Genomic DNA, 18,204 nt, shown 5'->3' with positions numbered 1-18,204 from the left:
GATCCTAAACAATTGTAATGCGGACTAGATTATACTCCGGCAAAGTAAATCATATTTTAAGTGAAACTTGACACCTATATAATGACTTGCTCCTTTGAAATGCATTTATCTGTCAGAATAACAAAATCATATCTACTCAATGCTTGTGAAAAAATGAGCAGACATTAAGCAATAATTATGAAACTACTTCATCTCCAAAAAAAAAATACATTGGTATTTAAAGGAAAAACGAAATCCTAATAAAAGGAAATAAATCTCTAGACATAAAGACTCTAAGTCTTGAGCAACTCTACTAAACAAACTCATAATCCAATCCCTTAATTTTAGGAATTTCTTACAAACAAATCTATATTTATTGTACAATAAATTTACAATATTTACACCCATATTTCAACACTAGTATCATGAGAGGATGAAGATAAGCAAAGCATGTACTTGAAGTAGGCATGCAACACAAGAATACCAACAAATCTGAGTTTTTAGACTTTTCTTCCATTTTTAAAGTTTGTAATTGGATATGTGGAATTGACAAAACTAAGCAAATGAAGATGAGAGAGGAGAGGAATTTTGAATGACAAAAATTAGCAGACTTAGGATAGTCCCCTGACTCTATGCTGTATTTATAATTCGTGTTGGTTACATTTACAGACACATTCCCCGAGTAATACTGTCGATGTGGAGACAAAGCCTAAAGCTTGTTTATACATCATTTCTGAGGTCCTCCCAAAAACTAATTTTATTTCCAGTGGGACTAGCAGCTACTTCACTAGGATACAGTTGCTTTCCTACAAAGCACTTAATTTGTGACCCGCAAAGAGAACTGGATATGTCTTGGTGCTTATTAATTAATGATTATCTGTTTCATTCATATAAAAATTTTGACAAGAATCAAAGTGGCAATTTTATTGGTTCTTCTGTAATTTTATAGTAATAATGTACAGTTTATCAGTTCATCTGCAACATGAAGAATTCGAAAAAAAAAAAAAAAGTTCCACATTAATAAAAAAAAGGCTAACCTCAAACTGATTTTTTAAGGTCAAGCTATGAGATGACGTTCTGATCAGATTGGTCTAAAAGAGTTTCTAATTCTGCATGTAGACAAACTCAGCAGCCTTGCTCATTTATTTTGGGTTAGAAAAGTCTTTTAAACCTTCAAAATTGACCCACATTAAAATTGATACCTCCAAACACTTTTAAATGTTTTTTATACCCAACATATAACAAATGTGCTATTTTCTTCCTGATAGTTCCTCTTGTACTTCGAATTAACAGTTTTGTCAGATTAATTTGACATGTTAATTTGACATATGCTAGCCTCCATGCAAATATCTCACCGTGATCATTATAGGTCAACATCATTAATTCAAAAGTAATAAAGTTACTGTAAAGAATGAAATTAATATATTTATTCAATATACTGTAGCAAAAGCACTGAGAATTTGGGAGGTACCAATTGCAGTGAGGTCAATTTGGAGGCACAAAAAACTTATCTAACCCTTAATTTTATTATGAAAAGTGAAGAACATCACCTTGGAAATCTCCACCAATTGTCAGCAAGACAATTAACTACTTTTAACAGCAATTAGACATTGAATCACCTCAGCATTAACCAGTTCCAGGAACATTTAACAATTAGTTACCCAAGCACACTCATTAAATCTTTTGATCACTTTTGAGGCAAAGTTGGTCACTATTAAACATTTCAACATTCTCCTGACACCTCTCAACATGTATACATGTTCGGAATATGAATGCTTTAAGAGATAAAAGCTTCTTCAATTTTTATTTTCGAGGTGGCAGGCATACTTGGTACAGCTATGTTCAATTCGGAAGTAACAATATCTTAATTATTCTCCTGTAAATTGGATTGGCATTAATTATCTTTGCATTATTCTTCAATACAAATAAGTCCATTCTGCTGGGAGAAGAAAAACAGTTAACCCATGTAAATGCTCTTCTCTTCAAAATTTTGTTTTTTTTTTCATAAAAAACTTGGAATTGGTGTCCAAGAGAAAAAAAGGGAAAGAAATGCTAAAAACCTTAGGTATCGCTGGTAACTCTGACACTTAGCAGATTCAAATACATAAAGATATGATCCTGAAAGCACCAAGAAACAAGGACTCCATGTAGCAACAGAATTGCCAATTCCCTGTAAAATAAAATATTATTTCCAATTCTATTGCCAAGAATGACTCGTTACCTTAAACATAAATGGCCAATAAGTAAATTTAACAAGAATTGTCGAGTTACCTTCCAAACTAGGATTCTACAATCAGTGGTGAGATCAGAAGAACTCCAAGGAACAGGTTTAGATTGGAAACTATCAGTTGTAGGCTGATTACAAGTTTCCATAGTCTTATTAAATAAGCTCAGCAGCTCCATAATTCTGAAATTTCTCTCCGGTGAAAAGTGAATGCCAAGGTTTGGCACTTGAATGGAAATAAGAGTAGATGGATAACTAGGATGTGGCACTTTAATCTAGAGTAACCAGAGAAAGAAACAGAATATGAACAAGTCATGCACATACAAATGTCATCCAAATATGAGCATTTAGGAAACAGACCTGATTAACAAGTACAGCCATTCCACACCTATCAATGAGATGATACACATTTTCATCATTTTTAGCAATAGGTGAATTCAATACTTCACTGTCATTTATTCGTTTCACCAAACTACAAGTCCCAAACTCAGAGCCACAATCTGTAAAAAAGGCAGCGATATCTCGTCCAGCTATGTAAAAGCGAGAATACAGATTTTGCCTTTTCTCATCAGACTCGCTTTCCTGTGAAAACAAGAATCAATAAATATGCCAAGCCAAATAATAAACCTGGTGTACAAAGTAAAATGACCAAAATAAAATCTTGAATTTCAAGTAGCTTACTGCAGTGTGCAGTGTAAAATGACCAAAATCCAGAAGAAAATGACTACCACATCTGTCTGAACCACTAATTCTGAGAGGAACTCTAACTTTTGGAGCATCAAGATCAATATCAAATGCAAATCTGAAAGTTCAGTCAGAAACCAGAATCGGTAAATGAGCATGATGTGCCTTTTCAATTTAACACAATGCTCAAAAAAATCAGAAAAATAAATGCAATGAAGTATCAAATAATTCAAATCATGCATGCTAAGAATAAAAAATTGAAAAAATAAAAAACTAAAAGAGGAAGGGATTTTCTTTGCTATATGTACCCAAAAGATTACAATGCTTTGGAAATATCTTTTTCTTGTGTTAGATGATATAATATTGTGTTTAATAGTTGGGCTCAGCCCATTATGTATTTCTGGGATTTGGCCCATTATCAATATAAATAAATTGTCATTTGTGTAGGGTTTACACAAGGGAGATTAATCTCAAAACCCTATTTCATCTTATTTTACATGGTATCAGAGCTTAGGTTAGTTTACTACAGCCACCGTCCCGCCGCCGCTCATTGCCGCCGCTTCTGCCGTCGTCATCGTCGCCTCCGCCGCCGCCGCCGTCGCCGGAGCTGCAGTTTCGACCGACGACCAGACGGTTTTGTTCGTCTCGGCCAGGCGATTCCAACGCCGCAGAGATCACCACCATCGGAGTTCTCACGCGCCTCCACGCGTCGCCGCAAGCTCCGGCAACCGCCACCTCTCCGCCGCGCGTGACGGCGCGTCGCCGGTCGTTTTCTACGCCGATCAACTTCGCCTGAATCGCCTTCTTGAGCTCTTTCTGAATCTGTGGTTGTTGTTTAAATCGGAGCACCTTGAATTTTTAGGGTTTCTCCCTCTATGGCTTCTTCCGCTGCCAATTCGGGTGTGTCATCTTCAAGCACTCCGCTATATGAACCCTCTGTTTATACCAACTACGTCAATGTGCATTTATCCATTGACAAGTTGGATGGCACAAATTACGCGACATGGCCATCCGATATCAAACTTTGGCTCAAGAGTCAAGGATATGAAGATCATCTCACCCAGAGTGTAACTACAGTTGCTGCAGATGAAGTTTCCCGTTGGACGAAAATTGATGCCCAATTATGCATCGTCATTAAGTCCACCATTAACTCTTCGCTGAAACAAATGTTTCGTTCATATCAAACATGTTCAGACGTTTGGGCACAGGCCAAGTTGTTATACACCAATGACACTCAGCGTCTTTATGGTGTTTGTCAGGATCTTTTCAAAGTTGTTGCTCCGCAGAGTCCTGGACCCATGGCTGAATATTTGGGCAAAATTCATGCCCTTCTGCATGAGTTTAATGAGTTATTGCCTCCGGCCTCCACTCCAGCTGAAGAACTTGAGCAACGGTCAAAGTTCTTTATGTTGTTGGCATTACATGGTCTTTCTGATGAATATTCTCATGTTCGCGACCAGATTTTGGGGTCTCCTGTTGTGCCCAACTTCACTGCTACTAGTTCTGCCCTTTTACGTGTGCCAAGAAAACAAATCATTGATACATCTACTTGTGCTGATGATTCCTCAGTCTTGGTCTCTCAGCGGGATGATCGCAATCGTTCTCGCAAGCCGGGAAAAAGACGACCCAAGTGTGACCATTGTGGCAAATTAGTCCACAAGATTGACAAATGTTATGCTCTACATGGACGTCCTCCTCGGTCTGCTGCAGTAGTTCACTCTGATCCTCTTCCCCGATCAGCGACTGTGGATCCTGCTTCATCTGATACCGCAGGGCACCCTGCCATTTTCAACGACTTTCTCAAATGGTATGAGGAACGTCAGAGTTCTAGTTCCACTACATCTGCCTTTGTTGCACGCACAGGTACATCATTCGTTGGCCTAACTCACTCTGATTCTCTTGGTCCTTGGGTTCTTGACTCAGGCGCCACAGACCATATTATTGGTAACAAATCTTTGTTTTCTTCTTTGTCTTGTCCGGATCATTTACCCTCAATTACAATGGCTGATGGGTCTAGAGTCTCATCTCATGGTGTTGGTACTGTTAATATTTTTCCATCCATATCCATTGATCATGTTCTTTATGTTCCTGGGTCTCCACTCAATTTATTATCTGTCAGTCGGCTAACTCGTTCTCTTGATTGTATTATTTCCTTTACCAAAGATTTTGTTCGTTTACAGAATCGGAGTTCGAGACACATGATTGGCACCGGATGTGAGTCTCATGGTCTGTATCATCTTCGTCCTCCTTCACATGTTGGCGCAGCTATGGAATCACCATCCCTTCTTCATGCACAATTTGGTCATCCCAGCCTTGCCAAACTGCAACAACTTGTCCCCAGCTTGTCCAAGTTATCTAGTTTGTCGTGTGAGTCTTGTCAATTAGGAAAGCATAGTCGTAGTTCGTTTCCTTGTAGTGTCTCACAACGAGCTTTGTCCCCTTTTGCATTAGTTCATTCGGACATTTGGGGACCTAGTAATGTTAAGTCTACTTTAGGTTTTCAGTATTTTGTTACTTTTATTGATGATTATTCAAGATGTACTTGGTTATATTTAATTAAAAATCGTTCTGAGTTGTTCTCTATTTCTCAATCATTCTTTCATGAAATTAAAACACAGTTTGGGGTTTCTATTCGAAATTTGCGGAGTGATAATGGTCGTGAATATCTCTCTCAATCCTTCAAACATTTTATGGCTTCTCAGGGCATTCTTCATCAAACATCATGCACTTATACACCCCAACAAAATGGAGTGGCTGAGCGCAAGAATAGGCACCTTATTGAAACAACTCGCACTCTTTTAATTCATGGTGCAGTTCCTTCACATTTTTGGGGTGATGCAGTACTTACTGCTTGTTATCTTATTAATCGCATGCCTTCTTCAGTCTTGCATAATCAAGTTCCTCATTCTATTTTATTTCCTCACGACCCTCTTCACCCTTTACCTCTTAAAGTCTTTAGGTCCACATGTTTTGTTCATGATTTTAGTCCTGGCTTGGATAAGTTGTCTCCGAGAGCCCACAAATGTGTCTTCTTAGGATTCCCCCGCTCACAAAAAGGGTATAAGTGTTTCTCTCCTTCCCTCAATCGTCATTTTATCTCCGCTGATGTCACCTTTGACGAGTCTTCTTTTTACTTCACACACCCCTCTTCTCGTTGTGAGCCACCATCTACTACTATAGATATCCCCGTTGTGTGTGATCCTCCTAGTGTACCCACTTCCAGTGCCACCTCGGATTCTCCTCAGCCACCTCCGAGTGTACCTATTGCGGATAGACCACCTCTTCAGGTTTATAGCAGAAGACATCGTTGCCAACCACCAACACATGACTCAAATCAAGTGCCGAGTTATTTGTCTCCTCCGGTTCCAACAACTGAGTCTGATCTTCCCATTGCCCTTCGTAAAGGTATGCGTTCTACCCGTAATCATTCCCCTCATTATGCTGCTTTAAGTTATCATAGAATCTGTCCATCTTTCTATACATGCCTTTCGTCTATTTCCTCTTTGTCAATTCCAAAATCTTTAGGTGATGCATTAGCCCACCCTGGTTGGCGTCAGGCCATGCTTGATGAATTGAGTGCTCTCAGGCATAGTGAAACATGGGATCTTGTTCAATTACCATCCGGGAAATCTGTTGGTTGCAGGTGGGTCTATGCTATCACAGTTGGCCCTGATGGTACTGTTGACCGTCTCAAAGCTCGCCTTGTTGCCAAAGGTTACACACAGATCTTTGGTTTGGATTATAGTGATACTTTTTCTCCAGTGGCCAAGATGGCATCTGTTCGCTTATTCATTGCCATAGCTGCTCTTCGCCAATGGCCTCTTCACCAACTTGATGTCAAAAATGCATTCCTCAATGGCAATTTGAATGAAGAAATTTATATGGAGCAACCTCCGGGTTTTGTTGCTTAGGGGGAGTCTTCTGGATTGGTTTGTCGTCTTCACAAATCTTTATATGGCCTAAAGCAGTCTCCTCGGGCCTGGTTTGGAAAATTCAGTAGTGTTGTTCAACAATTTGGCATGTCTCGCAGTGAAGTGAATCATTCAGTTTTTTATCGTCACTCCAGTGCTGGATGTATCTACTTAATAGTGTATGTTGATGACATTGCTCTCACAGGAAGTGACAACCTTGGCATCTCCCTCTTAAAGCAACATCTTTGTCGTCATTTTCAGACCAAAGATCTTGGAAAACTCAGGTATTTCTTGGGTATTGAAGTAGCACAATCCAATAGTGGTATTGTCATATCTCAGAGGAAATATGCATTGGATATTCTGGAGGAAACTGGATTAACGAATTCTAAAGCGGTAGAAACACCCATGGATCCTAATATTAAACTTCTACCTAAACAGGGGGAGCCTTTCTCAGATCCTGAACAGTACAGACGGTTAGTTGGAAAGTTGAATTATCTTACTGTTACTCGTCCTGATATTTCCTTTGCTGTTAGCGTGGTGAGTCAATTCCTTAATTCCCCATGTGAAGACCGTTGGAATGCAGTTATTCGCATATTAAAGTATATCAAAAGCTCCCCTGGAAAAGGTTTACTATATGATTCCAACTCTGATACAAAAGTTGTATGTTATTCAGATGCTGATTGGGCAGGATCTCCTTCCGACAGAAGATCTACTTCCGGATATTGTGTCTCAATTGGTGGTAATTTGATCTCTTGGAATAGCAAGAAACAAAGTGTTGTGGCAAGATCTAGTGCAGAAGCAGAATATAGAGCTATGGCTTTAGCCACATGTGAACTTGTTTGGCTTAAGCAATTGCTTCAAGAATTGCAATTTGGAGATGTCACTCAAATGACACTCACATGTGACAATCAGGCTGTTCTTCATATTAGCTCTAATCATGTCTTTCATGAGAGGACCAAACACATTGAAATTGATTGTCACTTCATTCGAGAAAAAATCCTATCCGGGGACATCAAGACTGAGTTTGTCAACTCAAGTGATCAATTAGCAGATATTTTCACTAAGTCTCTTCGAGGACCTAGAATTGATTATCTTTGTAACAAGCTTGGTACATACGATTTGTATGCACCAGCTTGAGGGGGAGTGTTAGATGATATAATATTGTGTTTAATAGTTGGGCTCAGCCCATTATGTATTTCTGGGATTTGGCCCATTATCAATATAAATAAATTGTCCTTTGTGTAGGGTTTACACAAGGGAGATTAATCCCAAAACCCTATTTCATCTTATTTTACATCTTGTATATTCAACAGGAAAAGGCTGACAGCATCTCACTAAAATATTCAATATTTCAAAACATAACTAGTGTGATGAACACCAGAAAAAGGTTTTCAATAGTTATTAACATGTAATAAAGAGAAAATAAAGGGAACAGATATCAATTAAGATAAAAAAAACACAAACATCCATCCAAAAGAAAAAGCGAATTGACAGTAGATGAAACCTGCTTTGCTCTTCTAAAGCCATTTGAAACTGCTCCTGTGCTCTACGAGTTACTTTCTCAAACTTCACCTACCCTCCAAATGTTGGTTACACAAGTCAATTCAGGATAAATACAATTACTTTTCTCCATTTACATATACTAACCCCATATTTCTTTTTCCACAATTTACTTATGAGTTCAACGTAGACTCCCAAACAAATAAAGAAAAAATATAAATAAGTAAATAAGAATATATTCATCAATCTAGACTACCTGGTCCCTCAACATATCTTTAGAGTGGTTTTATAATTTATAAAGAAACCAACTCACTCCCAAAATGCACTTTTTGTAAAGGAACTACATCTGCTTATTTTGTTACATAGTACACACCAAAAAATTTGGCATCGGTTTAATCCTTAGCAATACAAGCCATAAGAAATAAATATTGAAAGTGAAGTCCATGCAACACGTACATTATGTGAGTGTCAATATTGTACGTGGTAGTTCACTGGAATTTTCAGAATCACAATGCCTTACAAGGTTATGTGATTAATATTTTATTGCTGTAAATTGCAGATTACTACAATAAATATATTCTCAATATTTCCATAAGAATTATTAAAAAACATCTTTAGCATCTTTAAATTCATTTCAAAATATTTTTTAATTTTGTTTTCAAAGATTTTATTATTCCAAATAGAAAAAATAAAAATGGAAATGATGTGATTGTTATGAGTTGGTATCAAACATTTTAATCTTGGAAGCCCTGCTTTAATCGCCGGTTAACTTCTGCCATTGCCATTGTTTGCCAATGAGGTTAGTATTGGATCAAAAAGGTGTGGCCACTTCAGCAATCATAACATGCAATGCCTCATCAATAGAGTTGTCATGTGCACTACCATTATTGTCACACGTAGCCCCATGAGCCTTCACTACAAAAACTACTCGTCACCACCATAAAGACATTCCAAGGGGTGATGACATTCCTTTTGACTTTGGTTCCCGAAAAACTGGATCTTTTGGTTCTATTTTCAAACAGATTCTTTTTGTTATGAATTGTTAGATATTGTTTAGATATTGTTTGATATTGTTAACATATTGTTAGATATTGTTAATCACAATATCAAATTATATCTTCTATTTACTCTATTTTTTCAGTTACTCTTTTTAATTGTATCTCTTTCTACTATAAATAGATTACCCTATGTGTGGATTATACACAAGGGAGATTAATCTCAAACCCTATTTTTTTTATTCTCAACATGAATCAAAATGATAATGGCTAAATCCTTGTTATGTAATTGTTTTTGTATTTTTATTTTTCATTGTCTGGTATTGGTGTAAATAGGATTGGAGATGAATTTAATAACGAAGGAGAAAAGGAACTACCACAAGAATTAAGAACGGAAAGAATAAGCTTGGCAAGAAAAGAACAAAAAGAAGAAAGTTTCAAGAGAGATATGCAAAAATAGAGACTAAAAGAAGTTCTAGAATTACAAGAGTGTTTAGTTAGAATAACATGTCACTTTCAAGTGCATATGAATTTTGTGGCCACCTCACATGTCCTTTCCTTGAATAAAGGGACATCCAATGTGCTTATCCAAGTGTCCCTCCACCTTTCAATTATCTTCCATGTGATAAACAAGATTAGGAAACTAATTTTGTAATAATCATATGATTAGTAAGACATATGTGTAACCATTAGCTAAATTAGGCTTTTGTTCACAATAGGTGTCATTGTTACTTCTGTGGTCAGACATAGAATTCCTTTTCTTATGTTCACGTAGCGTGAAATTGATTTTTTAAATTCTTGGACAAAATTCTTTGGTTAAAAACAAGGCCAAACTCTCTTGTAAGCACACACTTTAATGGTTGAATACAATTCAATTTGAGACAACTTTTGCGTGTCTTGAGTACTATTGTCTTGATTCTTATCTTGGAGAGGTTCTTCAAGTGCTGAATCCCATTTGCACTTATCCTTTGAAATTCTCTTCAAAACCAATGTGTAATTCCTTTCGTTCATCCATTTTCACTTTTGTTTGGCAACTTGTTCTTATTTTACATTTGAAATCCTTGGATGTTCCCACCATTGTTATCTTGCTTTTACCAACCATTGTTGCTTTATCATGGAACTTTGGATTCTCTAACATCTCTTGTTTTTATAGAGATCCAACCATCCTTCAAAGGGTTACATCAGGTATGAAAGCTTATAAAGAGGAATTTCATTATTTGAAAACAAATGATTGAGTCAATAACTAAGTCCGTTGGTAAGAGTGTACTTAATCTATTGGTTGTTTGTCTCAAAGAATTTGGATTACTGATTCAAGAGCAACCAATCACATGACTACATTTCATAAGCTCTTAAATTCGTATGTCCAAATGACCTAAGAACAATTCATTACAGTTGCAATGGTAATTGTGTGCCGAATGCAAATCTAGGAATATAACTTTATATGTCCCACAATTGACCAATAGTGTTATTTCTATACAAAAACATAAAGAGGGTTTGAATTGTTCAATAAACTCAAGACCTTGCCACAAGAAAAATGATTTTAGATGGAGAGAACTGGGTTGCATCTATTAGAATCCAAACATCAAAGCAACACATAGGTCAAAACTCAAAAACCAACATCAGAAACACGGGCAAGTTTCCAAATATCATTGCATCATAAAGACTTAGGGATCCCTCATTCAACCTTATCCCATCCTTGTTCCCCCAAATGTTCACTAAAGAGTCTATTAAGTCTTTCAAATGTTACATTTTTCAACTATGCATCTTATCCCATCTCGTGTAAAAAAAAGTAATTTATTATTTAACTTGATTCAATATGATGTTTAGAGACAAGTTTTAGAATCTATTTCTAGAGCAAAATGGTGTACTACCTATGTTGACAATTGGACGTGTGTCACAAGAACATACATCATGAAAAGTAAATTTAAGGTATTTCAAATAACTTTTAATTTTTTCATCTCATCAAAATAAATTTGGAAAAACATCAAAAAAATGAGGTCTAATAATGGTGCTGAATATGTGAATCATAAATTCTCCAAAATTGTCTCGTAACAGTGTTGCTCATGAGCTAACTTATTTTAACACTCCACAACAGAGCAGAGTTACAAAAAGGAAGAATTGCCATCATCTAAAAGTAGCTAGAGCCCAGAGCCCTCCTTTTTAAATGTTTGTTCCTAAAACTACCTGGGAGAAGTTGTGTTAGTTGTGACAAACCTCAACATGTTACCCATGTGTATCCTAAATAATTGTAGTCCTATTATTGGTTCTTTTTGTCTTTTGTCCCCTCTACTCCCCAGTGTCAAGCCTGTAGATGTTATGTTTACTTTATCAAAAGCTTTTAGGATTTTCAAATTTGCTACATCTCAAGTAACCCACTATTGGATTCCCCCTTAATCCATGCTCAAGATGGCAAGTACTCAGCGTGAGAGAATGTGTTCAAGAACACACAATGACTAGAGAAGAAGCCAAATTATAGTATATAAGTGGATTTTTTATTAGGTTGAATTAGGCTTCAACCTCGCTTTCTAACAACAACTTTTCTTTCTTTTGTCGTGGCCCTATACCTATATGTGTGTGTGAGAAAGGGTGGTTTTGTAAAGAGGTGACTTTCCTTTTTCTGTAATCTTCCTTTAGCTTTGAAATACATTTTTGTTAGTTTTAATACCCCTTGTAGTAAGTTATACTTGTTATATTTCCGTGTAATTTATAAATTTTCCGTGAATATTTAGGTGTAACAAGTGATTATTTTGAAAAGTTATTCCGATCAGCCTTTGTAGAATTTTTTTATAGATTCTGATTTTTTTTTACACTTAACTAAACGGTTCAAAATATATGAAAAGAGATACTTTTAATAAAGGTGTACTTAAATAAAACAATTTGAAAGAAACGCACTCTAAAATAAAAAGTAATTGAGGTATAAAAAACAAAAGTAAAACAAACAAGAGCAGGGAAATTCAGGAATGAAAGCACTGGTGTCCTTATATATAATATTTATTCAATTAAAAAATATTTTAATTTCAGCACAAGGATATAATCACCTGTAAGGCTGTAGCTGTCTCCAATGCCACAGTAGGACTGACAGCTTTGCTTCGTTTTATAAACTCCATGACACGATCAATGCTTTCCATCAAAACCTGTAAGTAAAGAGTAAGAAAGGACCCAACAATAAAACTGATGAAAATCAAGTAGTTACTAAATTGAATACTTTGATTTTAAGCCATTAAGTAGAAGTTTTTTATTTGTATAGCATGTGTTTGCAACCTTTCTTACAAATTACAACATTTGATGTGAAACTATTTTGTCAACAAATTTTTTAAAGATTTGTTCAGTTTCAAGGCCAAGAATAGATGCCTTTCGGTCTAGTTATTAGTCGTATAGTTAGACAGAACATAATCAAACCATTTAGAGATATTACTTCCTTAGAAACTATTATAGGAGCTCATTTCTAGCTTTATCAAGTCTTAGCTCAGTTATTTATGGAGGGAGAATGGAAGAGTCTCAGTACAGGGCCCACAGAGAAATAATTTCATATAAAAGTAAGAAAATCATAAAACAGGGACATGAAATTGAAAATGGAAAATGACGGATACACTTTTGAGGAAATGGGAAATTAAAAAGACTCCTTCTTGACTCTCCCAAAGACTGAAAAATTACCGTCACATGGCAGGGTGCAATTGTGGCAGACAATCTCCAGTCAATATTCTCCCCAATTGGTAAGTACACAAAACTAGCCACTAATGCGTTCACTTTCTGCTCACTATAGACACTCTGCACATCAGGTAGACAACAACTACCGAATTAACAAAAAATAAAAAAAGAAAAATTGTTAGACTTGACTTATATCAACAATTGAGCCAGTCCAATCACTTTAAAGAGAACCTAACAAAAGGACAGGTAAATAGTACAATAAGAAAAAGAGGAACCCAGAAATAAACCAAAGTTAATTTGGCAACTTGAAAATTATGCGTAAAATATTTGTGCAGCATTCGTTTCAAAGAGTGCAAACCTGTGTAAGTGAACCTTCAGGAGCAGATAAACCATAAAATTTTAGCAACACATCACAGTAGACACTGCGATGCCTGAACTTGGTTGACACGTGAAGTTGCTCAAATCGACCACAAACAATTTCCTCCTGATTCACACTGATAATCCGGGCAGCACCCTGACCAATGGATACAGTTACCAGTAACTGAACCATATTCTGAACATCTTTTGCAGATCGTAACATCAAGTCCTCCTCTGGCTGGTAACTTAGTAACTTGTTGATAGCCTGCCATTCTTCTCTAAGTTCTTGCTCTTCGGAAGCATCATCCAAACAAGATTCTTCCGTGTCACCCCTAGATAAAAAATGAAACTACAATAAATGATCATGCATACTGAAAAAACCTCAGGAAAACAGAGCCAGAAGACCAATAAATATTTCTGAAGTTAATCCACAAAAGGACCAAAATGAAAACAATTACAAGTGATAATGTGTAGAAATAATGAAGTTCACATGTACCATGCAAATGAAAACCAGCTCTTTTTCTTGATCTTTCTTTCCTCAGCTGCTACCTTTGATTTCACAGATTCAACCTTCGCATGAGCTAGAAGCCTAGATAACAAACAAAATGAACACAGATACAACTTCTTTTCACTTATGAATGAACACATATTGCACGAAGAAGCCAAACGGTACCACCCCACCCCCCCCCCCCCCAAACAAATTCGTTTACTTCTTCGACAGCCTGTTAACACATCACTGGAATAAATCAAATGAAGAAAACAGAGAGTATTCAACCTACCTATTGTGCTTGTGATTGATGTGTGTGTGTGTGTATGTGTATGTGTGTGTGTGTGTATATATATATATATATATATATATATATATATATATTACAAAAAGAGGCATACCTTAAACCCTAAACCTAAAGCTGGATACATACAAAACCAATAATAACAAAATATTAAAATATAACATTACATTTCAACAACATACAGCGGAAAAGAGCACAAAGCAGATTGAACCCACAGATAACCACTAACAAATCACCAGATTCATAACCCAGAATCTCTAATCCCTCTCTTCACTTCAATTTCCAATACAGAATCCACAGCTATTAAATATCATTGAATTCTGATCTAAAACAAAATAGATTACTAAGAAACTATTGCTTACAAGCCACTCGATTCAGTAAATCACACATGCACACAAACAAAGTGCCTTATCTTATTCTTGAAATGTCAATACAAAAGTCACAAAGCATGATCTTTTTCAGAAAAAAAAAAAAAAAAAAACAACCACCTTTAAAAAGCATCAGCACAATAGGATAAAAATTATTCAGACCTCCATAGAAGAATCACTTTCGAATCCAGATCTTTCTCTATTCCTCGGATTTCTGTACGATTAACATTTGATGATTGTTGAAGAAAAGCCACATACATCTGAATGTACTGACGTCGACACTGACAAAGATGCCTAATTTGATCCCATGACAAGCGGTAACTAATTCAATACAGAAGCATCAAGTCAACCTCAGGCAAGATTCCAAGAATGAATGGCAATACATATCATATTAGAAATTAAGTAGTTACAGAGTTTGTCACACCGCTTTTATTGTCATAGTTATCTATAGGGTTTTGTTAAGATATAAGCTAACTCTTAACAGTCAATGGCTCTATTTATGAAAGATTGTATCTCTCTCATTTTGTAACAGGACATTAATAACAACAGGTTTCTCTTCAATATTTTCTTTCAAATTCTCTGTACCATTAACATGGTATCATAGCCTTGATCCTCAACTAAATTATACTTTAGCTATAAAACAACCTGGCAAGCTTGACTACGTCTTTGGCATTTAAGTCAGACATCTTTCAAACGGTTCTACTCTCTTACTCAAAGCAAATAAATTACAGATATTTTGCATAAAACCAACATGCCTAAGGCCAAGTGTATCTACTCCCTTACACCATCTGACTGCAACCTCTCAAAAAATCAAACAAACCTGCTGACTGATCACACTCTCAACAGGTTTCGAGGCAGCTCTCCAGTGTCGCAATTACATGTCCAAAAAACCAGCTATAAAGTTAATAAAGTTTGCTAACTCCCTCACCCTCTTAAGGCTCACAAACGGCTGTCAAATATATCCGATACAAGACCCCTCATTAAGAAAGTATATGTCAGAAAGGACAAGAATAGAAATAAGGATAGCGATATAAATACAGTTGTAACCAACTTGAAGTGGTTAGAGTAGTTGCAGCTAATTGGGATACAGCTACAGAACTAATTCAGAGCAATTAGAATAGTCATAATTAACTGTTCTATAATTAGTAGAATACATAGGAGGTTGGTTAGAGAGGTGAGTGTGTGATTGTGGTGTATAATGGAAGAGTTTTTGGGCAATCTCGAATAGTCTTGAAGTATGCATCATTTCCTCTTGGGTCATGTTGATTTAAAAAAAAAGATTCTATAACAAAGTTGTATTCTTCCTGTAATATTGTGTGAATCCCTAAATCGTTTCCAAAATTACCAATAGATTCTATCAATATCCTTAGGTAACTCAAGGGTAACTACCCTTTGGCATTCAGCTCCTTCCTGCTGCTGCTCATCAGCCTCTTACATTAAAAGCCTTCAGTGACACTGGATTGGGTTGCACACCACCCTGATAATCACTTTTACACTTCTGGTGCTTCCATATATTTAGATCCAAACCTAATCTCTTGGATGTCTTGCAAGAAACAGAATGTTGCCAGGACAAGCATAGACCCAAATACAGCAGCTTATCTAAGGTTACTGCTCAGATTTTATGGATTTAGACTCTGCTCGATGAACTTGGGGTCTGGTTATCCATACCATCTATTGTGGTTATCCATTCTTATTAATATCCTGCGATTGACAATACAATACAGACAATTTGATTCAAGCATATGGTGATGTGAACCACGCTGCTAATCATTTTGGTGCTTGTTAGATATATTATTAGATTATTAGATATCTTAGATATTTATCTTTATCTTCTATCTTCAGTTTCTTCGATATTATTCTTTATTTTGTATATTGGGCTTAGCCCATATTTCCTTTATTATAAATATAGTACCCAATGGTAGTTTCTACATAAGGAAGATTAGTCTCAAACCTATTTTCACTATATTCAATATGTGTCATGACCTTTTTCACGTTTACTCCTCGAACTCAGGACTCTATGGCTGATTATTTGGATAAGACGAATGATCTTTTTTCATTAATTTAATGAAGTATTACCTCCTGCCTCTACTCTTGCTAAAGAAATAGAGCTATGGTCAAAGTTCTTCATAGTTTTGACTTTACACAGACTTGCCGATAAATATTCTCATGTCTGTGATTAGATTTTGGGTTCTACTATTATACCCAATTTTCCTTCTACTTGTTCTACTCTTTTGCATGTGCCATGTAAACCTTCCAGTGATACACTTATTTTTGTCAATTATTCCTCTGCCTTGGCATCTCAACATAATGATCGCAACCGCTCTCACAAGCCAGAAAAATGGCATCATAAGTGTGACCATTGTGGCAAGTTCGACCACAAAATTGACAAGCATTATACTTTACATGGTCGTCCTCCTTGATCTATTGTTGCTCACACTGATCCTCTCTCACAACCATCTACTGTGGATCCTCCTTCATATGCTTTTGCCAACAAATCTGCTATTATTAATGAATTTCTTCAATGTGAGGATCGTAAGCCCTCTAGTTCCACTGCTTTTGTTGCCCAACATGTACATCTTTTGCTGGTCTAAAATTAAAAAATGTAAGTGCATACTAGGACCTATGATTATTTATTGTGATAATAAGTTAGCTATTAGCATTGTTCACAATCTAGTTCAGCATGATAGGACCAAACACAGAGATAAATTGGCACTTTATTAAAGAGAGATTGGATAGTGGTCTTATCACTACTTCTTATGTTCCATCTAGCATCAATTAACAAATTTGTTCATAAAAGCTCTTCCTACTAAGCGATTTCATGATCTCACATGCAAGTTGGGAATGACAAATATTCATTCACCAACTTAAGGGGGAGTGTTGTTAGTAGGATATTAAATGTTCTACTTGAAGTTGTTAGAAGATAGTAGAAGGTTCTAGATACTTTAGGGTTAGAGTTCTCTATATATAGATGTTAATGTAATTTTAATAAATATCTTTTTTCACATTATAAGTAATGGTATTCTCTACAATCTTTTCCAAAATTCTCCATGTACAATAAACAAAAAATGTAGATGACGTATTTTAACAACACAGAAAATTCAAGTTACCACTTCTGCTGCTGCTGGAGTGAAGCCTGCGCAGCAAACTGCCACCACAAACAAGGAGCCTTGGAGATGGAAACTGCAGGTCGTAAATGAGAAACTCCCATATATGTCTTGTATCTTGAAACAGCTTCCAAAAGTTTAATCCAATCATGATACTGAGACTATAATTCACAGAGCACAAGTCAAAAAAAATATCAAAGCAGACAAAGGGTGAGTTAAAGTATGTCCTGTTAGAAAGCAAATTGTTAGAAAATTTTGAGTATTATTGATCTGGCGTCATAACAGACATACTACTCTTATGTTCTGAATCTAATTCATAAATATGAATACATCATGACATATCCAACTAATGTATGTTGGAGATCTCTGGTGATCCCATTTATATACACAACATTCTGATAAAATTTTCTCCTTTCATCAAAATAAAAAATATAATAGGAAGCAATTGATACCAAAGAAAAAAATCAAATCAAGTGATAATAAAAGAATAAAATGAAATAAAGTGATAACAAAGAAAATAAATGAAATCAAGTGATAACATAAGATCTAGAACATGGTCAAATCAGATAAAGAAAATATAGGAGGGTGAGGAATCACTCAATCATTTTCCAATTCCTATGACTATCCAACAAGGAATCCGTTT

The 18,204-nt window shown here is 35.9% G+C and overlaps 1 protein-coding gene across 1 annotated transcript in view; it reads right to left on the bottom strand.

Annotated features, from left to right (window-relative positions):
• Window positions 1–18,204, bottom strand: part of LOC114177377 (calcium-dependent lipid-binding family protein) — a 69,601-nt gene that overhangs the window by 39,540 nt on the left and 11,857 nt on the right. Inside the window, exons 11-21 of the mRNA XM_028062696.2 lie at window positions 17,565–17,722; window positions 14,620–14,778; window positions 13,795–13,887; window positions 13,300–13,630; window positions 12,948–13,061; window positions 12,332–12,427; window positions 8,303–8,370; window positions 2,885–3,005; window positions 2,564–2,785; window positions 2,251–2,478; window positions 2,040–2,149 (exon numbers count right to left, since the gene is read on the bottom strand). Coding sequence (XP_027918497.2) covers window positions 2,040–2,149; window positions 2,251–2,478; window positions 2,564–2,785; window positions 2,885–3,005; window positions 8,303–8,370; window positions 12,332–12,427; window positions 12,948–13,061; window positions 13,300–13,630; window positions 13,795–13,887; window positions 14,620–14,778; window positions 17,565–17,722 — 1,700 coding nt within the window. The remainder of the gene's footprint in view (window positions 1–2,039; window positions 2,150–2,250; window positions 2,479–2,563; window positions 2,786–2,884; window positions 3,006–8,302; window positions 8,371–12,331; window positions 12,428–12,947; window positions 13,062–13,299; window positions 13,631–13,794; window positions 13,888–14,619; window positions 14,779–17,564; window positions 17,723–18,204) is intronic.

This window comes from Vigna unguiculata, chromosome 3, assembly GCF_037176805.1.
Source record: "Vigna unguiculata cultivar grain cowpea cultivar isolate G323 ecotype 2 chromosome 3, ASM3717680v1, whole genome shotgun sequence".
Lineage (NCBI taxonomy): Eukaryota > Viridiplantae > Streptophyta > Magnoliopsida > Fabales > Fabaceae > Vigna > Vigna unguiculata.
The sequence above is the reverse complement of the archived record's forward strand: the minus strand, read 5'-3'. Positions and strand labels throughout refer to the sequence as shown.